Genomic DNA, 24573 nt, shown 5'->3' with positions numbered 1-24573 from the left:
TCTTCCACTGAAGGGCCACTCCACCGCATACAAGGTGAGTTACTGTACAGAGGCATTTAAGGATTAGAGAATGAAACCATACAGAACTGAGCAAGACAGCATTGAGCAATTTCAACAGAAGAGCTCATTCACTGAATCAAAGCACACTAATCTTACTCACAACAACCCATAATCTGACATCATCATCTAGGGCACAGAAATCAGATAATCTCTCACACACACACACACACAGGTTCAGTCACAGTCACACCTTCATCTCTGGATCTGATAAATGTTATAGTGAAAGAGAGACGTCGTTGTGAATGTTTGAAGCAGTGTTTTATTACGCTGTCACGCAAATACATCATTGCCATCAAGTCTTTTCCTTCAAAAGACCGAGAAAAAGGTGAGGAACAAAGATTGGATATCAAAATGCTCTCTCATTCCCATTTGTTTTAAAGTGACACAGTATACAAGGTGGGGGGTTGTAGTAGTAGTTTTCTAGTACGGCGTCATCTCAAAATCTACATTTTTTTATCTTGGAAGAATTACAAAAGAAAAATCACATTCTCCCCGGTTAGCTCATATCCTCTGTCATGGAAAATACATGCAGGCAGCTTTGTCTTATCTTTGAGCTACTGTTCTCCTTGTCCTTCAGAAATCCATTTCCTCCCGTATGGCCATTCAGTTAGATACTTCTACTTCACATCACCAGCCAGCTCCTACAATATGCTGTTGGCATTGTTATAGTGTTTGATCTGTACTGTAAAACATTATCTGAAGTTTCTAGATGTTTCTGTTAATGTAATGCTGACCACATTTAGCACACACAGATTAGGTCAACACATGGAGAATTGAAACATTTATACTTAAGACTACACACCCTAGCCAGCGTTGACACAATGGTTGAGCCCTGGGCGGTTTGTACACCTATAGGCACTACACAAAGCTAGCATGGGTATTTGAGGTGCTGTACCAACGCCAAGACCCTGACATCTCAGGGTTATGACTTCACTTGAAAAAAAAAAACAAACCAGTGTCGCTGATTGGTGCAAACCAGACTATCTGCCCAATAACAGATCATGGTATTGGCTCACCGCATGCCTGAGGTTCTGGAAATGACTTTTATTTTGACACTTTCCCCTCTTCTATTTCATTTCATGTTTATGTTACTACATACAGCCCCACCCCACCGCAACACAGTGGCAGTTTCAAAGTCTCAAAACGTTTACAAAATGCAAGTCATATCAAATGCAAATATTTTCTCAAATCTGAGCTTTATTCAAAGTGATATGCTGTTGGAGATAATAATGGGATATATTGCAAGGTAGGACCGGAGAGCGGTCAAACAAACAAAAAAAAAGTGTGGATTGTCAGACTCAAAAAAGACAGAAAGCAACAACAAAGAAATATGTTAGTAAAGGATGTAGGGAAGAGAGGAAGAGGGAGAGAGAAGGGTGACATGGAAAAGTGGCGTTCAAAATTCAGTGGCAACCTCTTTTTCATTCATTCTGATGCAACACAAGCCTGCTCTCTAGTGGTAGAACCCCCACAGTAATTGAATTCCTGAAAATTAGCCAACACTTCATCTGAAGACCAAACAAAACATAAAGTTGTGATGTGGAAAATGAATGAGGGGGCAGTGCTAGGATTGGAAGTAGTGTATGGGTTTAAAAAAGTAGTCCCATTGTCTCACTAGCTCTTTTGGCCAGAGAAGGGTTTGGGGGGGGCAACCGTAATAGCTTCTTTAAGGAACAGAAGACACATGAGGTGGAGGAAAGACTGTGTGTGTGTGTGTGTGTGTGTGTGTGTACAGTTCTCTTAATGCCTTGTAGAATCTCTGGGCCCGGATGGCCCTTGAGGGCTTCCCCGGTGCCCTGGTGCTCACACACACACACACACACACACACACACACACACAACAAACATAAACAAACACAAACAAACACACACACACACAAACACATGCGAAGATGGAGCGACCGTGGCCACTTCCCCCCGTTAACTCACATCAAGGGGACTCGTTAGGCCCTGGCGAGCGGCAGGTGGTCCTCCTGAAACTCGTCCGCCCGTCGCGCCTCAACAGCAGCTTAACAGGGGGACCCCCACAGGCCTCCCTCAGCTTTACCGGATTACAGCCCCCCAGTTTATGGGAAAGGGGCAGGTACGAGGGGGCGGGGGGTAGTGGAGGGGGCGCGAAAAGAGAGCAGGAGGGAATGAAGGATCAGACTTCGCTCGGGGACGTCGCTAAACAAGTGCAGAGGTCAACAGAGTCCTGCAGGCTCTACCACCTTCCCTCTCCAAACAAGGGATTCACTGATTATCTTTAAGATAATGTATATATTCTAACATAAAAAATAATAAAACAAACATTGCAAACATATGTCTACATCCTGAAGGAGGGAGGGGTACAAAAGCTTATGTATGATTTATAATCTTCTCTTCCAAAACCAAAATAAAATGAGAGAAGTTTTTTGTTTACAACATGTCTGTATGTATGCAACAACCCTCCCTCTATTGGAGCAAATTAAAATCAGAAAATCAGAAGACTACATGTAATGATGCATTATTAATAGTATTATTATTACTGGGGTGAATGATAAATAAAAAAAATGAAAATAAAAACATGCAGGGACAGGTGACTAGAAGAGCTTGGCTTTCTTCTTCATGTCGTTGCGCTTCCAAAGGGGAAGTCTGTCGAATTCCTGAATCTGCATCCCGAAGATGTCAAAGAACACCTCAGGGGACAAATGGCGCTGAGAGGCACAGAGAAAGAAAGAGAGAGAAAGAGAGGCAGAGAGAGAGAGCATGAAGAAAAGAGAGAAAGAGAAAGAAATGAGTACATGTTGATTAAAGCCATAAAACAAAAAACGGTGCTAAAAGAAGAGAGAGAGAGAAAGAGAGTGAGAGAGAAAAAGAGAGAGGGAGAAAGACAATGAGAGAGAGAGAAAGAGAGAGCGAGAGAGAGGGCGGTAGATGTAGAAAGCTGTGTGGGAAAGTAGAGGGAAACTCAGCGAGACTTCAGACATTCACACATCGTATTCACCACCGAGAAAATGACCCCATTCCCAACCCTCACCACACCCCCCTCCACGCCCCCCCCCCACGCAGCCCGGCGGCGACTCCGGTGCCTCTGTGGTTAATTACCTCCAGCCGGGTCCGGTCCACGTCCCTGGGTAGCTTTGCTCGCCCTCTGTTGGTGACAGTGAGCATTTCATATGGGTACACCTTCACAAAAGGAGGGATTGTTGTTGTTATGGAGAATGCTACGCCAGGCAAACAGGTGACTCACAAATGATCTCAAACACACACACACACACAGATGTATGCAGACGCAGCTGACTGGCTGGATGGCTGGGACAACAGGCCAAAGGGTGGGGTGCTGCAAACTCAGAATGCCACATTCTGAAGAACTCTCATATGCATATGTTTGCACACACACAACACATTCACGCACACGCACACATACACATTGCATGCACACACACACACACACAGTAAAGGATAGACACAGAGGGGGACAGTAAAGGGGGGTGTGTGGTGTGGGGTGACACCAACAGAGCAAATCGTGTGTATGAGTATGTGTCTGAGAGAATGCGTGTATGTGCTTGTATGTGCATGTAAGTGTTACCCTAAAAATAAACACTATAGTGCGATACTGTTTACTGTATACATATACTGTATGTATTTCACAGTGCTGCTATGATCTATATTAGGTATCAGCTCAGAAAGCGTTTGCAAGAGGTGGTGCATAGAGGAACATGGACATGACCCCAGCAGTTGAAAAGGCCACTTTCTGCTGCACACTAAGTGACTATTGGACTATTGGTGTTTGGGTCTTCCATCTTTGTTACTACTGTAGGTGAAATGGTTTGTGTAATGGTAAGACCTATTCGGTCTGTTCCACAGTGGACAATGGAGAGTCCAGAGAACAGAAGGACAAATAGTAGCTTGCTTTCTTTGTTTTGTTTGCTTTCATAACATTTTAGTTTTCTATTGGTCTGCACCTACTGAACCCTTTCTATTGGCTTGGAAGAAGGCAGATTATGTCATTCTAACATTTCCAAAACACTTAAAGAATCCCTTTCTCTCAACTCTAGAGGAGGAGCACAATATATCCTCAAGAACAAAGGAAAATGAAGAAAAGAAGAAAGGAAAGGAAAGAAAAGAACAAAAATGATAGAAAACTGAGGGTGGGAAACGAAAAGAGAGAATCTGAAGTTAATAAAACGGTGGAGGGAGGAAAATACTTGCTTTTGATTCCAACATATTAGGCATAGACACTCCCCTGTCCAATCTGTTGGAAGTCTGGCCATCAGGGATTGGCTACAGAATAGAACAAAGACACATGGTGGAAAATCAAAGCAAAAACGCTGTGGATAAGACAAAAAAAAAAAAACATTCTTGTGGAGGAGGGAAAAAAAAAACCCTCTGAGGTTTGTGTGAAAAAAATAATAATAAAGAAATAAAGAAAATAAGAACCTCTCCTGTCACAGTGGATTCTCGCGTGCTGAGGAATGAGTTAATATGTGGGGCTGGGGTGGCCTGGCTTCTCCATGTGATAAATGCTGTCTGTCCTCACCACACAGAGTCATGATAAATAAGGACTTTATGAGCCCTGCACTCTGTGAGAATGAGACATCTGCAAACATAAAGCGTCTCAACACCATTCATGCAGATTTAAGGTCTTAGCTTGTGCTTTTGAATAATGTCCATAACTACTGAATGCAGAACCAGTATATGGCATGTGCTACGATGGATGCAGTTCTGAGTTCTATCTTATTCCCTCTCTAGAACCCTGATGTGGAATCGTCATGGGAAGGCACTGTCATTTCTGACCATGTTTTGTTGTTGTGTTGTCGTTTTTTGTTGTTGTTTTTTGTTTCTTTTTCACATACCACACTCCCCTTGACTATGCCCTCTCACCTTGTCCCCACGGCATTCCAACTAGGACACAAGCGCAGGCTAGTGTGGCCAGAGGTTACCCATACGTGCTGACCTGGATCCAGCTTTTTACCCTTTTCTTATACTCTGAACACCTATACAGGAGTTGACACACTGCTGATCCAGGACCTGCTGATAGGGGTAACTATCTGCCCAACACCCAAGCACAGTCGATGGGGCGGTGGTGGTGGTGGTGGTGGTGGTGGTGGGGGAGCTGCTCCATTACACTGCTCATGGGTAGCGAGACACAGGGGGGCCACTACAGTGGACATGCTCTACATGGCTGGGGGGAGAAGGGGGAAAAGGGATGCCCACATACCTTAAAATCTGTAGAGTGAGAGAGAGAGAGAGAAAGAGAGGGAGAGAGAAAGAAAGAGAGAGAGAGAGAGAGAAAGAGCGAGGGAAAACCAAAGAAGATCATGAATTATACTGTATGTAGTTAAAGCCATCAGTGTCGTACCTCTGATGCAGATAAACAGGTGTATGGCACAGTGTGAGAAACTGTACTCATTTTCCCCACCAGACTTCAAAACATTAAGTAGAACATGTTTTTCTTTCAAAAAATATATGTAGTAAAATGGATTTATAACACCACGGTGTCAGTGAGTCAGAGAGGAGAGCTTACCCCTCACACCTCCGCAGACGTCCCCATAGCTGTTATACTGAGTGAGCTCTGTGGACTGAGGCTGGAGGAGGAATGCAAATGAAACACGAGTCAGTGACACACACCACAGAAAGCCAATGACTGTGACAACGAACAGCAGGCTTGCTCTGATGAGGCCCTAACCTAATGGCCCTGATGGAAGAAGGAGGAAATCAGTGTGCAACTTATTAGTCTCTCTCTCTCTCTCTCTCTCTCTTTGTCTTTTGCACACACACACACACACACACACACACACACACACATAATCACAATCTCCTACCCGGTGCATGCCGTTTCGTCCGTACCCAGGCAGTGATGAGGTCTTGGTGGTTGGCGAGCTTGGATCTGCAGAGGGACAAAGCAGTTCTAACTTCACCAGACACACAAATAATAGATATGTCTCTGACATACATAGCAATCATGAGTTTCTATTGTCATTGTTGTTGTTGAAGTTTTGTTGATTCACAAGAATTAAACCTCAACTGATGTCCATTTGAAGACTGTTAGTAAGTAACAAACTATGTACATCTGTCATCACTCACATACATTATACATACAGTACTCTGCTTGCAATAGTAAGTCCCTTCATCATACTTGCAGTACACTGCCCCCCCCTACACAGCACATTATTTCATCAGGAAGCTTCTCCAACACACATCCCCAACATACTTACAGCACACTGCCCCCAATACACAGCACATTATCTCATGAGGAAGCTTCTCCAACACACATATTGCACACACTGCCCTCTCCCACATACACAGCACACTATCCCATCTCCCTGTCATCCCCAACACACACACCAAGACCCCTGGCAGTTGGGTTAGCCCTTGAGCCGTGGATCTGCCCAAGGTTTCTTCCTTGGTAAGGGAGTTTTCCTTGCCCCTGTTGCTCTTGGTGCTCCTTGTTGGTGCCCCCACCAATCCCAATCCTCCCCCACCTTATGCAGCCCTTGCCACTTAATCTACTAAACCCCTCTTCTACTGCACTTTTTACCCCCATAAATGCACAAATAGGCTGACACCAGACATAATTTCACTGCATTTCTTACTTCCAGTAACTATATGCATGTGACAATAAACTTCCTTGTATCCTTGTATCCTTGTATGTACAGTACATAAGATACTGATCAGTTCAAAGCTTACTTGTGAATTCCCCCAAACCTCAGTGCACTTTGAATGCATCTAATTTGTACCACTGTGTCCTCCATGGACTATGGCCTACTTATTCTTGGCATTCCACTTCAAAACAAGCCAGAAAGCAAATGCCCATTTCTGTTCTAGGTTTTTTTGGAGTCAGGAAAAAATCCTGGTACTGTGCTGAATATCAGCATCCTAAAACCATTCCATTAGCTTAATTAAGGCTTAATTAAGTAATGTACTACTGATTGAGCTTCTTTTAATTCATAATCACTTTGACTGCAGGAGTCACAAGTGAAGATCAACCACCATCAACAAACCAACCCTGACCCATTCATGCGGAGTATTACTGTAGCTTGCTCTACCTGCGGTGCAGTTGGTGAACTGCTGGTTGTAGCGAGGAGTGGTGTAGCTGTATCTCTCCCTGTTCTGCTCACGCTCCATCTCCTCCTTCAGGATGAGCTTGCCCAGGCCAGACTGGATCTGCCATGGAAGAAAACAGAAACAGTCAATACAGCACAGTTCAGCCATCATCCAATTATATTCAGTCCACTGTCTACTTTGATAAGACCTACTTAAACAGAGGTAGACCTACTTTTACAGATACAGTGTAATAAATTCACAAGAAATCTTTTTTTTGTCATTAATATCCAGTGTTTCAACCCTTCTTTATGTATTTATTTATGCTCATTGGTAACCCAGAAGAGTTACAAAAATACATCTACATAGAAAAATACTGTATCTTTTTTGACAGTTTAAAATAAATCAATTCTACACAGAACATGAAGCTAAATCCTCCTAGGAGTTCAGGCAAGGTAAAAGCAGCAAGTAAAATCTCTTCACCCAGTGGGAGCTTCTGTTGTTGCACAGTCACACCCTTGAGGTTGCCTGATGAGGAGTAATTTGTTTGACATCTGGTGTCGGGGTTAGTGGGTTAATAATAACTGTCTCATGTGTGTCTGTGTTTAAGCTGCTACTGCTTTGTTTGGGTTAATTTCCCTGGTCGTCCAGGTAACAGTCTGGTTTGTCTGTGAAGCTGTTTAGTTTACATCTACATCTGTTGTGTGTGTGTGTGCGCCGCATGTGTGTGTGTGTGTGTGTGTGTGTAATTCTGTGTGCGTGAAGGAGAGTAGGGAACTGCTTTGTATCTCAGACCTTGCTGAGATGCTCTTCCTGAATCTGTCTGCGTTTTAGCATCTCCTCCTCTTCATCGTCTCTTGAACGACTCCGCCCATCTGATCCTGTGATTGGCATGGGACCAGTGAGAAACTGTCAGTCAAACTCACACTCAAACTCATTACTCATTAGCCTAAGCCTTGGCAACAAGAGCTTCAAGGCGGAAACATCCATCCGAATATCCACATAAACATCAAATATTTGACAAAAAAACAATGACGGTAACAACAGATTGATGAGGTGACATGATTATCAGTTTGAAGTCACATTTCTATCCTGAAAATCTAACCCATTAATTTAGGTTTATTTATCTGCAACTGTTTACATCTATTACAGATACATCACTACACCTGATGTATTTTCATATTCATATTAAAAGAAAATTGTCTTTGTTCCAGTTCACACTAAATGAGTTCACCACATATTACATTTGCGCTAGAGACTGTACAGTACACAGCATCATGCAGCACCCTACCGTGTCTACCAGAGGTATAAAAGTCCAACTTCAGAAAGTAAAAGTCCTGCCACGTTTTTGTTTCAACCATTCACTTAATCAGCTGATTTTAATTAGCACAACTCAAGTCAAGTATATCAGCTAATTAGTAAAATCAACTGTGTTAAGTGCACTGGTAGAATCAATGGACTCTATGCAGGATTCCATTTTGAATTTTTGCTTCCTACATTTTGCTTCCTACTGGACAATCAACTTCCTGTTAAGTCTGTCAGTTTTGATATAGTAGGCTATTTCTAATTGAACAACATAGCTAAAGTTATCTAACCAGTTCAGTAACATCAGTTGCTTGGTTAAGGTTAAGAACATTTTAAATCCTTTTCCTATTTGCTGGAGGGAGTGGCAGTGGCTGGAGGGTCTATATTACCATGAGACAAGGTCCTGAAGACAATGACTATAGAAAAAAGCAGGAAGTTGTAAACAGGAAGTTGATATGCCAGTATAAGTGAATCCAAAATGGAGTTGTGCATAGAGCCTATACATGGCATGACTTTTACTTTCTGAAGCCGGACTTTTACATCTCTGTTGTCTACTGTATGTCAACCAACAAATCTCACTAATTCTACTACAAATGTTTGAACACAAATGACAACTACCACTAAAGGATGAGAGATCTGACATCTCTATATATTTATACAGACTATCACTGCAGTAATAGTGAGCTGAGTGGAATCAGTGAGTGATTGCTCTGGCCTGCCGCTGGTTCTGCCAGCTGTCCTGGGGAACCAGTGGGAGGGGCCTACCTAGGGCAGCCAGGGAGGGAGGGCAGGGCCAGTAGTCAGTCTCAATCTTTGGCGTTTCGTTGGGCCGCGGGGCGTGAGCAGCGGGGAACTTGGCCGATTTGATGATATCTTCGGAGGACTTGCTTTGGGCTGCCATGGCAGCTGGATCTGGATTGGTGTTTTGAGGGGGAACTGGGGAGTCAGTGATTGGCTGACAAGAGGCCGAACGGCGATAGGCGATAAGGCAGAACTGGCCAATCACAAATGCAAAGCCTGACATTCCAGATGCTCCATTAAAAATGATTGATTGTGAAGGCAATTTGTAAAGATTAACTGTATAAATTAAGCCTGGACTATTAGCTCTTATGGCTATCTGTTAGAAGGGGCACAGTTTCCCAGCAGACTAGGAATGTCAAGGACATTTGCACTTTATTGGCCACCACCGCACTATACAAAGGCATAGGAAAATACACTACAGAAGGTAGTGTAAAGCTTGTCGAGGAGAACTTGTTGTTTCATTCATATTAGATTCATGACAGATTGGTTGTAGTGGTGTTATTGAAGATAATTTGAAAAGAAGATAGAGAAAGCAGTAATATAGGTTGCTTTGACTGAAGTGTTGAAACAAAGATACAACTTTGCAGTGAGGAAAGTAAAAAGATGGTCATATGCCACTTGGTGAAAGTTGGACTATAAAGCTTTAGAGGAAGTATTTGAAAGTATTTGAAGGTAGTTGAATTGGCAAGCATAAACACTGTTATAAATAGACACACTATTAAAACGATCAAATAGTATATTCTAGGTTTTTGAGAAGATGTATTCCTGGTTAGTCATCAAATTGAGTCATGTTTAGAATTCAAAACATGCAAAGAGGTGGATGGTTAGGCATTTTAGATTTTAGGCATTTAGTTTGAGGTTTCTTTGAGTGTTTTAGAGGCAGACAGCAATCAAAGGTGGAAAAAAAGCTCAGAGTGTTACTGCTGAATGACTTCAAACATGTACTTACACAAGAGCAAACGATGATCATGGAGCATGAGTCACAACCACAAGTTAATGGGTAGGATGGAGCAACAGAAACATGACCAAAAACATACAAACAAAGTTAACCACACACAACGGTCAATGAGCCCAACCTCTCTATACACAGAAGCACACACATTAACACATTAAAATGGTCAGTTGCACCAATTGTTACTGAAAAGTACTCATTAGTTGCTTTAATTAACAAATTAGTGTAGAAAATTAGAAGTTTAGTACCTTCAGGTGCATCTCAAACACTTTCAAAACAAAACAGCTTGGCTAAAGATACTGAGTATGTATTGTGCAATATCTTCTGTTACTAAAGAGGAGCAATTCATTGTTACCTCTAAAGTTGTGAGGAGATGCTTTATCGCTAGAATACAGGGTTTGTCACAAAGGAGGTATCTACACATACTGATAAAATGGGACAGGGTATATTTGGGCAAAGTCTGCATTATGGGCATCTCATTTGCACAAGAATAAATGACTCAGAAGGCATACTGCACACCGACACCAACAAGAAGTGTGTAGATGCTTATACTAAAGTCTGTATCTGAAATACAATACGGTGTTACTTTTGAGTGCAAATGAAGCATCCATAACACCAGACGTGCCCATCCAAAAGCACCAGCAGAGAGGTTAGAGACTGGAACAGTAATATGATGGGAGAGGGTCAGACCACACAGGGTAAGAGTCGGGGGGCAGGCATACCATGCTGTTTGTAGATTGGAGGCTTCCTGTACATGTTCATTCCTTGTTCTAGAAATCAACGAGAAAGGGAAAAAAAACACAGAGTCCCTCAGTGGAGCTAGAGCAAGAGCTGGATGTGCTGATGGATGGTGGGAGAGATGGACTGGGCAGCCAGAGGTGAACTGGGCCAGAACTTCAAAAAAAAACTCACACACACACACACATGGGTCGAGATGAAGATTAGGTCCAAAATAAAACCACATGAAGAGAGAACTCAAGAAGGACAGACATACCTCGGAATGCATGGCTGTAATGGCGACCATACTTGTCAAAGTGTGCTTAGTCGAATGGGGGTAGGGAGAAGAATACCAAATAAACCCGCCTCCCCAATCATAAAAAAGTAAATAATGAAAGAATAGAAATGATGGAGGGAGGGAAAATGGAAAACAGAGATAAACGAGAAAGACAATGAAAAAAGAAAGACAGCAAGAAGAGGAAAAGAGAGAAGAAAAAAGAGAAAAGAGAGAACTGGAGATGAGGGGCCCACTCCAACTTCAGGTCCTACCTGGGATGTGGAAATGTTTGGGGGTCAATGGGTGTGTCGGAGTGGCCGGCCGAGAGGAGAGGGGGGAACTCCGGCCGCTGGACGGCTCAGTGCCTCCAAAAAAGAAGAGGAGGGAGAAAGAAAGACAGAGAGCAGTAGAGGAAAGAGGGAGGAAGGGAGCAAAGAAGTCAAAAGGAAAGGAAAGGCAGACAAAGGAAAGAAAGAGAGAAGAATGCTGGAATAAATCCTGGTTAAAAAGCCGCTCAAAAGAAGAAGAGTGATGGACAAACAGAAGAGGGCTGGAAACAGAAGGAGGGGAGGATGGACAGATGGGAAAGCATGGCCCTCCGGCAGACGGAGGAGAAGGGAAGACAGGAGACGCTGAGAGGGGGGGGTCATGGGTGACAGGACGTGGCATGATGTGAGACAACGTGTGACAACGTGGTGACGTGTTGGTGGACGCATGTATATGTGCAATTTGGTGGCCGTACTGGTGGGGGACATGTACAGGAACGTGTCATGCAAATTACTTTAACACCAAATGCATTCCACTACAGCTGTCCAAACAGTTCACTCACAAATGATCACGCAGGACTGAATTTGTTGAGGGGCTGCTGTTAATTGTCATTCCAGAAGTGGAATTACCCACACAAGAGACAACAACATGCTGAACGCATTCCAGAAATGTTAGTGCCCGATAGACACATACAGTTGGCATACAGTTGTGGAGAGAAATGAACAAAGATACACACAGGACAGATGGGGCACAGCGAAAAAGAGAGAGAGACACACACACACAAAAAAACACATACACACACATACAGTATGTGTGTTCTGATCCAGGCTTTCAGCATGCCTTGGCACTGCAACAGGCAACCAGAAACAATCTCAATACATACAGATAGAGAGAGCGAGAGCGAGAGAGAGAGAGAGAGAGAGAGAGAGAGAGAGAGGGGGGTGACAGCCATGAAGCCAAGACATACCTATGCAGAAAGATTCTGTAAGAGGAAAGACGGGAGAAAGTGTGCATCAAAAGAATAGCATTAAGTGAAAGTACAAAGTTGAGTTACATTTAATAACACAAGGTGGCCATTTTGTAAGAGGCAACAGCTTCTGCTGAAACTTTGTCTTACATGATCACAGGGAGATTGTTTTAAGGAAAGGCTCACCTGGGGGAGGTTTTTCAAAAGCATGGGGAGGGAGGGGTGGGGTGGGGTGGGGACCCTTACCTTTGTTATGGGGGAGGAAGTGATGTCGAAAAGGGGAAGTGGGGCGGGTGTCATTGGGACCGGAGCGCAAAGAAGAACAGAGTTTCAGCATTCCTGCCAGCAGCTCGGACGAAGAGTGCAGGGGGAGGAGAGAGAGAGAAGAGGAACACAGAAAGAGAGGGAGAGAAAGAGAGGAAGAACAGGAAAAAATGAGGAGGAATAGGAAGAACAGACACAAGGAGGCAAGGACAGAGCATGAACAGAAGGGTAAAAACGCATCACATGGGCAGAAAAAAAGAGGGGGACAGCTCCACAGAGAGGGTCTACTGAGGGGTCTGGCCAGGAGAAAGTAACAGCGGACAAAAACAGAGATGGGGATATGGCCATCCTTGGTTTTTGCTGTGGTTGCCCAGTCGGCAAAGCAGCAAGCTTTGACCTGACCTGTTCAGAGGGCACAAACTCACCTGGTCTGTGGAAGTGCTGGGGCGAACGCGACACAGTGGGCGTGTAGCTGTGCCGGTTATACACTGGCGACCCAATAGAGCCCTGACTGGTCGACCGCTGCATGATCCGTTCCCTCATATCATAGCAACCCTGTGACAGACAAACCAAACATCCAATCACTTGAATCAGTGAGTCGGTACAATGTCAACTGAAATACGTGTAGCACTGTTAGATTCAGTGCCACTAAGGCACCGCGCATGCGCGATTATTTCTCTCTTGCTTTTGCAGTCCGAGCACGGAACGTCACCTTCTTGAACTAAAGAAAATATTCGATATAACTACACATTTATAACTTCTAGAAATATCTATCGATATATTTTCTACTTCTTAACTTTATGTCTCTTATATTACACTAAGAAGATATTTTATTTTGTTTCAACATGAGAAGAGCTTCGGTGAGTTTATCTTATCACGGTTGTGAATGATATGTGAATAGTCAATCTAATGGTGAATTGGAGACCATGAAAGCTCACAAAAAACCAGTCGAAGCATTTACACATACACAGACACTTTTATTTGCTGAATTTGAGTGGTAGGAGATCCACATTTTCTTTGGTTGTTTTGATTTAAAGTTGAATGTAACTAGACGCGAATCTGGACAGCTAATCTGTTCATTGAACCCACATGGTGATATTAGCTTGCTAATATATTAGAAATGAATGTTAGGTTGACAGTTAGTCAACACTTTTGGGTGAAATATGTAATTGTTGTACATTTTCCTTGATAATTACGGGTGTATAACCGAACCCTTCCATGTACAATACTGTCTGCTCAAGGTTGGTTAGCCATGCTGGCTTACCAGTAAATTGTGCTAGCGATCTGCTTGTTGCAGCTGAGATGTAGCGTCCGTTTATGGCAGTATTACGGCGATATGCGATTTTTTGATGCTATAGCAAAAGTTTAAATGAGATCTCATAGAACAGAAATGTTTGATGGTAACTGTTACACTGTTTCGTAGATTGGTTTTTATAATGGATAGAAGATTTCAGTGGATTCCAGACGAGCTAAGATGGCGAGCCTGTCCAAGATATTCAACGGTTAGACCGCCCAGCCTGCTGCAGTCTGATCAACTGCAGCAAGGTTTCTTCACCATCTCGTGAACTTCGAAAGAAAGCCACACGGATTACAGATAAGCGTTCCTTTCCACACAAGGAGCCGAAAGGAAACTACTTTTGAATTTTCTGTTTATACCATAAGGGACGTTTGCATTTATTTATAGTTCAACATTTTCTTTAATACCTAAAAGGACTTTTTCTTACTTTAACAAACTCACTGAACTGCACTAATTGAATTGCACTTGCTCTTGAAGGGTGATTGATTGATACTGGGAAAGTGTGTATTTGTCATTGTTACAATTATACTGCCTTACATACACCACATCCATACATCATACATTGCCACACTTTACTAATAACTACACACATTTATTTTCTTTCATTTACTAAACTAAGGGAAACTGTACAAAATAAAGTGCTTATAGTTGCCATATCTCAGGTTCAGCTTTTACTTATTACACGGCTCAAGAATCTAGTAATCTCAGATGTGTAGCTTTTAACTGGTCCACAACACAAGTGCTACATACGGCTTATTACCCAAACACAAACAAATTAACACTGTGCAGCACTGTGACCATGAACTACATATTGAAAGCAATTGCATACATAAAATAGTCTTGGATACCTATAGCTGTAGGGGTACTGCTATTTGCAACGGTTGTACATTGGGAGAGCAGTTTTAACATATAAGGTAAAAAAAGACATGGTGTGCTACAAAGCAGGTTCTAACCTCAGCAGAGGGGGTGGGAGACAACGTCCTGGGAGACTGCAACAAAAACAGAGAAATACAGACGCTGTCAAACCCTAAAGGACCAAACATGACTACAGCAAAGCGTTAGCGGAGGAGAAGCTAGGCGATGGAGAGGATGACTTGGCAAAAGAGTTCTGAGACGCAGGACGTGACTAGCATTAGTGGCAGGATCAGCATTAGTTTGGTGTAATGTTGATACAGTGGAGGGAGTGGGAGGGAGGGAGGGTGGGCGGCTGATGTTGTATATCGCCCAGGATGCTCTTATACAACAGTGAAGGAAGAGTCCAGAGTTTAGCACTGCAAAGCCACAGGGAGCTACACGGTGAAGCAGACTGATTTTACACCAAGCAAGATGCTAAACAAACACATCAACATGAACATAAATAAACACACACACACACACACACACACACACACACACACACACACACACACAGGTGGTATTATGGCGTTGGTGTTTGACTCAAAGAAAAGCTATCCCATCATTATTCAGGGGTTACAGATTGTCACACTAAGTTGGACAAACTTCACAATTCAACCAAATAACCATGGATAGCCAGCCGTCATTTCTGAGGCTGGTGTGACAACCTGTAGTCCCATTTGAATAATACCATGGATGAGATGGCCCAGCTCTGAGTCATAACTCTGGGAGAGGGAGCAGCTTCACTCTGGCAATAGAAACAAGCAGCTTTCCCAGTGTGACACACAGCCTCTCTCAAGCATACAAGAAGCTCTCACATAGAGAAATCAGAGGTGAGGCCACAAGTTTTCACAAATTAGCATCAGAAAGTAAAACTCATTCCATGTTTTTTTTATGTTTGGCAAATATACTCAGCCACATGAGAACACTAGTATTTTTCAGTACTAGTTTTTTTTATTTTTTCAGTCAACTGAGTTTAAAACAAATCTGATGTGAACAAAATACAGGGTATGAGTTTCATTTTCAGAGCTGTTAAGTTCCACCTCACGAGAGAGTGAGAGAGAGAGGGAGCAGAAATCAGAGCACACTGACGTCCGGCTGATCGTGCTGTAGACCAGGAGCGGCTACTGCTGCCTACTTACTGTCAGTGCTGGGGAGGGCTGTCGAGACAGGTTCTGAGAACGTCCACAGAGAGAGCATCACTATCTATTGCCCGGTCTTTATATTTTATTTGTAACTCTCCCATGGGGGAGGGAGAGACCACAAACATTATGTGACACCATGTCTCTGTTTTGCTTGGCACAAGTTTAAGATGCATCCAGACTCTTTGAGGAAGAACAAGAGTGATCCACAGCCCTGAAAAAGTGCCTGGTGCAGCGCACACGCCAAATGGAACGACCATGAATTGGTCCATAAAACGTATGGCTTGTGACGAGCAAAACAGAAATCTTTAGTGTATAAATATTTAGCGTAATATTTCTATGTACCCATCCCTACTCAAGACATGGCAGGTCAGACATTAAGGTAAGGACAGAATGATGTTTCCACTTATATAAAGTACCTTTCAGAATTATTGGGACCTTTGGTAAAGTGGACTAAAAACCGGTATAAAACTTATTTTTTTAGTGATTTATTATAATCTCACAATGACAACAATGAGGAAAAATCCAACCTGGAAGGGAAGCAAATTTATTCTGTGAAGAAGGAAAATCTCAGAAAGAAAGAAATATTTTAAAATAAAAACATGTTGTTCACAATTACTGGCACCCCTCGAAAATCTTATATAAAAAATGTAACAGAAGCATTTTCCTATTTACATTCAACTTTTTAAGTTAATCAGAGTCTCGGTAAACTTTCAGAAGTAGTTTATGACTTTCTTTTTCACTAAGGTATGAAAATATAGTGACACAGAGGCTTAATTCCCTAGTCATTTTTCAACATGGGAAAGACACAAGAATACACTTAATTTAAATAAAAAGAAAGTGTGTTGGTATTTGTAAGTCAGAGAATGGCTACAACGTTGGTTAGTTCATTGAAAATGGCAATATTTACAGTAAAAACAATAAATAAAAGTTGCTAATCAACTGGAAATGTGACAAACATGCGTGGACAAAGACCCAAGGTTATCTTGCCCCCACGCACAGTATGGAGGATGGTAACAGAGGCAAAACATTCCATAGGAACCACTGTTGGAGAGTTACAGACAAAGGTATCATCTTGGGGTCACAAGGTCCCCCAAAAAATCCTCAAAAGTGACCTCACTTTTAATAGATTATTTAGAGGGCATTCAGTAATTTAATTACAAATGTAAACGGCAGGAGTTACTGAATGGTACAATGACTCTATCTGGAATTGTGGTCTATTGTCAGATGAAATGAAAATTGAGCTTTTTGGCAAGAAACGCTTTAGATAGGGTTTGGCGTACATAGAAGAATGACTATACTGAAAAGAACCCTATGGCTAATGAGAATTATGGTGGAGGGGCTGTGATATTGTGGGGCTGTTCATTCCCAAAGGCCTTGGGAACCTTATTAAAGTGCATGGTATCATGAACCCCAAGAAAGAAAAAATGTCAATGGAAATCTGTCAATCTCTGCCAGGACACTAAATGTAGGTAATGACTGGATCATTCACCAGATAAAAACAAAAATGGTTTACTGAACACAAAATGAAGCTTCTGTCATTACCATCTCAGTCCCCTGATATAAAGTCACATAAATCATATAAAAAACAGTGGGGTGAGTTAAAAAGGAGAATGCAAAAGTGTGTACCTAGGCATCTGAACGAGTTGGGGAGATTTTGTAAAGACGAATGGTCTTAAATCCCTTGGGGTGTATTCTCCAACTTTATGGGGTGTCAGGAGAATATTATGACCTGTTTCCTTGTCAAAGGGAGGCTTAAGAAGGTATTACAGGGGTGCCAGTCATTGTGGGCGACATGTTTTGGTTAAAAGTATTTATCTCTTTATGAGATTTTCCTTTTTCTCAGAATACATTTGCTTCCCTTCAAGGTTGGATTTTTCCTCATAGTTTTCATTGTGAGTTTAGAATAAATCACCAAAAGGTGATTGTTTATACCTGTATTTAGTCAACTTTACCAAAAGTGGCAATAATTCTGGAGGGTACTGTTCTTGATTAATTGAGCCTTCAAAAACACATGCATTGTGATTAAATCAGTTATATGAGTATCAATTTAATATAACACATTTACAATTACTGATCATGCATTAATCCTCACCTTACCTATTGGTAGTGATAAATGTCTTAAACTTCCTTTATGAGCCCAACATCCAAACAATCCTAAATTTTGCTCAAAGCCTTTTTAATTGTGTCATGCCAGCAACATTAATTTCCTTTCTAGGGCAACTGAAGTAATTATAGAGTAAACAGCTAAAGATATGAATGCAATTGCTTCCTGGTTTTGCACCTGTTAAATTTTCTTACAGTGTTAGTGTTTGAGTAAGTTGTACAGATCTTTTCCATGGTGGTTCACAACCACTGGATTCATTTCATTATCAATCCCCTTATGATGTTGGCCACATTTTAAAATCTATAACTAGTTCTCTTCTCAACAGGAGGTTGTACATTACTGTGTACCCTGTGCTTCAGCAGTGCCACAATTCTTCGTTGTAGAATAAAGTAGTTGATTAGTAAAGTGTGTGTCTGAGTGGTTGCATTGATTTAGTGAGTGCTGTAAGTTGATTAAGATACATTAGTGGATTTCCTGGTGCTGTGCACAGGCGGAGCAGTGCGCTCCATCACAGGCAGCTGATTGGACGGATTAGTATAAAGCTTGGCTCTGATTGAAAGGCATGCCTGTCACTTACAGTTTCTTGGGCCATGGGGGAGCTGTCACATCCAGCACTTATTGGCTAAATAAAGTAGGAAGAGGAAGCAGAGTTAGAGCTGACTGATTCCTGGAATCCCTAAAATGGGTCCCTACAAAAGAGTTCTGAGGAATGAACTCCAGGACTGATGCAACATTTTGTAATTCTGGACAATCAATATCTGCCTGTTATTTTTAGGTGAATACAGGAACTGGTGAAAACAGATGTGACAGATTTAAGATGGAAATGACCTCTACAAATCCAATGCTCCCCACAATGTAGGCTACTGACATTAACAGGATTACTTCAGTGTACATTGTACAGTACACCATATAGTTATAGGAAGATAATCAACACTAATGTTATGGTATGTATCATGTAATTTGTAATTTTATGGTTTGGAAGTATTGAGGGTACATGGGCATAATGTACACCCTCTTTCTGTCCACTAGGTGGTGCTAAACTACTGCTGCATCTACACAGATACTGCATTCAAAGGCCATCCCTGGTACAGAATGCCAACTTTTAATGACAGAGAGAGATAAATATAACCAATCAGACAGATTCCATAGAAAACTCAATCAGGTACATCCAGTGCATGTCTACCACAGCATATCTGGACAGAGTGACAATACACATGAGGAAGGACACATGACAGATACATTATGTCAACACACACACACACACACACACACACACACACACACACACACACACACACACACACACACACACACACACACACACACACAGGACACAAACAGACAAACGCACACTCACAAATTCATTATATGATAAGATAAAGATAAACATACATTCAATAATATAAGACACACACAAACAGACACACAGACACTTCAACGCAAATAAAATATCCATACAGCCCAGACACTCGCCATGAGCAAGACCCCATTGAACAACATGTGATGTTTCTCTAAAAGCAGTGATGGCTGCAGTTTCGTAGCAGTGGAGGGATATATGCGGCTGAGGCCATGTGATCAATTTGAATCAGGTGTGCTTGTGATTGGGTAAGGGGTTTAGGGAGTGGGAGATGGCAAGGTTTGGGATTTAGGATTTGGTCCTGGGAGAGTGGTCTTGGGGAAAGGCAGGTCGGAGCTAATGCAGGGTTGAGGGTGGGGGTCGGGTGGGGGTTTGGGTGTGGGTCGGGGGGTTGAGCCCACTTACGCGCAGGTCCGGTAAGGGAGAACGCAGCCGTCTGGATATCAAAGGCTGTCGACACAAGGGCTGAGTGAAGGAGGAGGGAGGTTACCACAGCACCTCACACACAGTCCCCACTAACACGCCCTCATGTTAACACTCCGTCATGCTAACATGTCATCACGCTGACTAAAGCGCTTCCAGTCACTGTCTCTTTCTTTAGAAAGGAAAAGAAAAGAAACCCCAGACTCTAGCTATAAGGCCTGCTTGACAAGAGGCTTGGTCAAGAGCCACTACTCTAGCTTACTTCCACCTTGAGCCAAACCAAGGAGGCAAACTACAGGAACATGTTCCAAAACCTCCACTAAAGTACAGGCCTAAGCCTTTGTCTGTGGCTTCCTAGATACCTAAACACTAGAATATATCTAAGAGAATATAGACCCTTTCAGCAATAAAAACAAAAACAATGCTTGAACGTTCTATTTGGGCCCCAATCTACTTCCTCTGCATTAAGATAACATATGGAATGTTGAAAAGGAAGTCTTGTGGGGCCAACTATGATGCTGATAATGGAACTCTCTTGAAAGGGTCCATAAACACTACGCAAAGACTATGGCTTATATGATGTGGCAGTATAATTTCAGTATGAAAACCTCAGTAGGATTACATTTTGAGCCCAACCCTGTAGATCTACAGTATATAGTTGGAAGGACACAGTCTCTATGTACAGTATATGAGCATTGGGTTGTTTACATTTGATCAACAGGCTACAAATAGTTCAGTCAAGGTGTGGACCACTTTAATTTCTGAGCAGCTACAAAAGTCTACAGTCATAGTCATATATTCACAAATATACGCATCATTGCAAATAAATATGTTTAATTAAATGTCATAAAGGCCTTGCATTTTTCTTTTCTTAAATTACCCAAACCCCTATCTTATCTCCTGCTAGATGGTTCATATGCATTGCTACTCCATTAATTGATTAGTGCATAGAACACAAGAGTGCAGAGAAGTAATGACACCTTATTGTACTGTAAAAATGCCTTTAACCACGATGACTTCTTTAGTTGGAGACTGTCTACCCTAGTTGCAGTAGTAATGCTATCCCCCTGGTGGAGGATGAGGTAGTTTTGGGGTGGGTGAGGGTGGAGGGCTCGGAGTGGGGTGGGGTGGGTGAGGGTCGGGTGGGGTTACCTCTCCTGGGCTTTGCCTGCCCTGTCTGTGGTCCAGGGTGGAGGAGTTGGAGTGGAGGGACTCGTAGGAGATCATGTCGGGGCGCTCTATATCATAAATTGCCTTGACTCTGGGGATGGCAGCTAGATCCCTGTAATCAATGATCTCATTGTCTACTTTTGCCTGGAGAGGATGGAGGGAAGAACACGAAGGGAGAGGGAGAGAGGGGGAACAAAAGGGAAGAAGGGAGGGGAGGGGAGGGGAGGGGGGGGGAGGAGAGAGGATGAGGTCAGTGCAGGTCCACAAGGAGTCACTGGTCAGAGTTTCAGAAGTACACAGGATAGAGGGCAACACAGGGGAACATATCTGACTCTATAGAGAATATAGCAATATCATATCAATGTGTGTGTGTGTGTGTGTGTGTGTGTGTGTGTGTGTGTATGCCGTCACTAACTCAGCCTCTCTCTCTGTGTGTGTGTGTGTGTGTGTGTGTGTGTGTGTGTGTAGAGAGGGAGTAATATGACAGTATTGGAGGGAGTAATATGACAGTGTCCATGACATCAGGACACAGTTATACAGTTATAGTTTACATTCAGTGCAACTTATTTAGAATGTCTGACATCCATGTGTGTATGTTTGTGTGTGTGTTTGTGTGTGTATGTGTGCAGAGGCAGGGTGTGTATACATGCATATGTTTGTATGTGTATGTGTGTGTGTGTGTGTGTGTTTGTGTGTGTGTGTGTGAACTTGAACTTGCATTAATGAATGAGTTTCATGCATCAACAGACAGAAGGGTCACGTTGGAAATGCCAAGAGGAAAAAAAAAACAGGACAGGCATAGAGTGTAGGAAAAAAGAATGGGAGAGGAGGAGAGAGTACTGGGGAGGAGATGAAAGATGAATCCCAGAAAGAATGCCCCCAACCCCTCCCCATAAAACACATCTAAACTGCCCCCCTCTCCGCCTCGTATTCCAGGTGTAGGGCCGTGTAGGTCCCTGTGGCCAGGCCTCCGTTCTTGGCCTTGTGGGGGATGGCGTCGGGCGGTTCGGGGAGACTGAATTGGCGATGGCGGACGGGAGGACTCACATAGATGGTGTGGCCCGGAGAGCCCTGGATGCTGGAGCCGGGCCGCGAGCAGATGCTCTCCGACGACGACCGGGTGGGCTGCGAGAACGAGAGAGAGGCTGAGTTAGTGACGGCATACGCACACACACACACACACACACACACACCTAAGAAGTCATGCAAATACTTTAGACAGCTGGTTTTCCATAGTTTATCACATGTATCTTCTCCTTTTGTCCTTGTACAGTACATAGACCTTTAGGGAACTGGCTGAACAGAAAAGGGTAAATATTCCATGCTGAACCACCTGGACATTCGAAGATCCAGAAACCTTCACTTTAACTCCATTTCTGCATGTAGGAGGTAGATGCACCAGTGGCAATTGGTGTATGCATTATGGCTTTTTTGTTGGATCATGGCATTTATTACAGTAGCAATGCATTTTAACAAAGCATACTCTGCAGCATCTTATAAGGGCCAGGTGTGTGGTTGATTAGGCACCCCACCTCCCTCTCTATCTCACACACACACACACACACACACACACACACACACACACACCTGCTGTGTTTTTTTCCTGCAGGTCAGGAGCAGGTGAGGTACGGACACGAGGAGAGGACACAGGAGAATAAGTGCTGCATCATCAGCATACAGTACAAATTTCAACGCTAGCCTAGTGCTGCTGAGGGTGTGAAAAAGCCCATTCAAACCGCACTCTCAAACACCATACAGTACAAATCTCGACGCTAGCGCTGCTGAGGGGGGTGGGGGGTGGAGCCCATTCAAACCGCACTCTCAAACCTCACACAAAACACCAGGCTTTGCGCAAACTCTTGTGCTTTGTTGCTCCTCACAGCAAAGACAGCCCACTGCCTGTGCAGCTCGACCCCACAGATATGGCTCCATCCACACTCATGACTGCAGCATCCACTGAATTAGTTGCATGAGATAACTAATGTTGCCAGATAACACAATTTATTAAATCCTCTGTTCAGAGGCCCATGAATGAGTCGCATGAGATAACCGGTGTTGCCAGATAACGCAACTCATTCAATCCTCTGTTCAGAGGTCCATGCAATTAACAATTATTACATATAACTCATTATGTTTCTTTAATATATTTAGTCTTTATCATCTGAGATTTCTTAAATAAATCCATTCTGCTTAAGCAAATGTGGGGCTTGAAGGGGAAAGCTCTAGAATTATGAGGTTGTTGCTCTCCATTGCTGCAGGGTTTTAATGTGTGTTTATATCCAAGGGAAACCTCTTTGTGACCATTCAAAGCACTGCAACCACACACACATACACATATACACACACACACACACACACATACACACACACACTAAGACCATGCAGAATTTGAAGAATGCATTTACAGTAATTTGTGGTGCTTTTGGCTCTAAAAAACAAGACCCCTTTACTGGTTTCAGTTGTCATTCTCCGTTTTCAGTTACACATTAATAACCAATATTTATTTTGGGTCGGCATGGCGAGGCTTTCATCTGATGTAAGTGCTGCCGTGCCAGGGCCAGATGCTAAGAGCTGCGGTGGTTTTGGAGCTCATATCTGATGGAGGTCTCAGGGATGATGAGTCAGGCCCAGCATGCCTTGCACCCCTCACGCACACTCGCTCATGGGGTCACTGTGGCAGCAGCCCTGGGAATGAGGCCACATGCCTGTGGTAGCGTGCACATACACACACACACACACACACACACACATATACACACACACACACACATACACACACACACACACACACACACACACACTTACGCAAACACACATGTACTGTACACACATACACACACACACATATACACACACACACACATACACACACACACACACACACACACTTACGCAAACACACATGTACTGTACACACATACACACACACACACACACACATACACACACACTTTTTCTCCCTCTCTTACTCAGTTTTGTTTCAATCCCCCTCCAAGTCACTCTCAATCTCTAACTACTTCAGACAGAGCCTTTCTCTCATAATGTACACACTCATACACACTCTCTCTCTCTCACAAACACACACGCATTATCTCTCTCTCTCTCTCTTTCTCTCTCTCTCACACACACACACACATACACACAAACACAGCAGACAGAGTGAATCATGTGTGCACAGTCCTTGTTTGCTGTTTTGCAATCAGTCCTCTGATACCAGAACAGCATATAAAGGCTCAACATGTGCATACTGGGGGGCTATATCCCCCTCTACTGGCTGGAGTCTAAAACAGCACACATGCAGCCTGTATATATGTTCCTCCCAACACCCCCTACCCAAAACACTCAGCTGTGCCGGCAGTAGCAGAATACAGTACCTGCCTTTCTGATTGGTGGAGGGAGCTTACAGAGGGAGGAAGGAGCTGTGGAGAGGGAAGGAGGGAGGAGGACAGGAAATGACATCACACACTCGGACACACTTTCCCCTGCCTGGAGAAGACAGTTTCTAGGCAGGCCCAAAATATCTCTTCTCATGCCCTTTTCCTTCATAAGCTCTGATCTATAAGCAGCT

The 24573-nt window shown here is 43.1% G+C and overlaps 1 protein-coding gene across 12 annotated transcripts in view; it reads right to left on the bottom strand.

The window, feature by feature from the left end:
• Nucleotides 1-299: 299 nt before the first annotated feature.
• ablim1b (actin binding LIM protein 1b) overlaps nucleotides 300-24573 on the bottom strand; it is a 107454-nt gene continuing 83180 nt past the window's right edge. For 4 of the 12 annotated variants that reach the window (XM_048234162.1, XM_048234157.1, XM_048234159.1 and 1 more), the window contains 21 exons: nucleotides 24380-24424; nucleotides 22053-22130; nucleotides 20988-21149; nucleotides 19818-19877; nucleotides 18633-18677; nucleotides 15949-15981; nucleotides 14866-14901; nucleotides 13041-13170; nucleotides 12598-12690; nucleotides 12352-12366; nucleotides 11390-11482; nucleotides 10846-10893; nucleotides 9136-9282; nucleotides 7861-7946; nucleotides 7071-7188; nucleotides 5847-5911; nucleotides 5549-5609; nucleotides 5243-5250; nucleotides 4234-4305; nucleotides 3127-3207; nucleotides 300-2735 (listed from right to left, as the gene is read on the bottom strand). In XM_048234162.1, the coding sequence (XP_048090119.1) occupies nucleotides 2622-2735; nucleotides 3127-3207; nucleotides 4234-4305; nucleotides 5243-5250; nucleotides 5549-5609; nucleotides 5847-5911; nucleotides 7071-7188; nucleotides 7861-7946; nucleotides 9136-9282; nucleotides 10846-10893; nucleotides 11390-11482; nucleotides 12352-12366; nucleotides 12598-12690; nucleotides 13041-13170; nucleotides 14866-14901; nucleotides 15949-15981; nucleotides 18633-18677; nucleotides 19818-19877; nucleotides 20988-21149; nucleotides 22053-22130; nucleotides 24380-24424 (1590 nt within the window). In that variant the 3' untranslated portion in view covers nucleotides 300-2621. The remainder of the gene's footprint in view (nucleotides 2736-3126; nucleotides 3208-4233; nucleotides 4306-5242; nucleotides 5251-5548; nucleotides 5610-5846; nucleotides 5912-7070; nucleotides 7189-7860; nucleotides 7947-9135; nucleotides 9283-10845; nucleotides 10894-11389; nucleotides 11483-12351; nucleotides 12367-12597; nucleotides 12691-13040; nucleotides 13171-14865; nucleotides 14902-15948; nucleotides 15982-18632; nucleotides 18678-19817; nucleotides 19878-20987; nucleotides 21150-22052; nucleotides 22131-24379; nucleotides 24425-24573) is intronic. The other 8 variants (XM_048234160.1, XM_048234161.1, XM_048234163.1 and 5 more) reach the window with 8 other exon arrangements.

The sequence above is a fragment of the Alosa alosa genome, chromosome 22, assembly GCF_017589495.1.
Source record: "Alosa alosa isolate M-15738 ecotype Scorff River chromosome 22, AALO_Geno_1.1, whole genome shotgun sequence".
In the NCBI taxonomy this organism is placed as follows: domain Eukaryota; kingdom Metazoa; phylum Chordata; class Actinopteri; order Clupeiformes; family Clupeidae; genus Alosa; species Alosa alosa.
The sequence above is the reverse complement of the archived record's forward strand: the minus strand, read 5'-3'. Positions and strand labels throughout refer to the sequence as shown.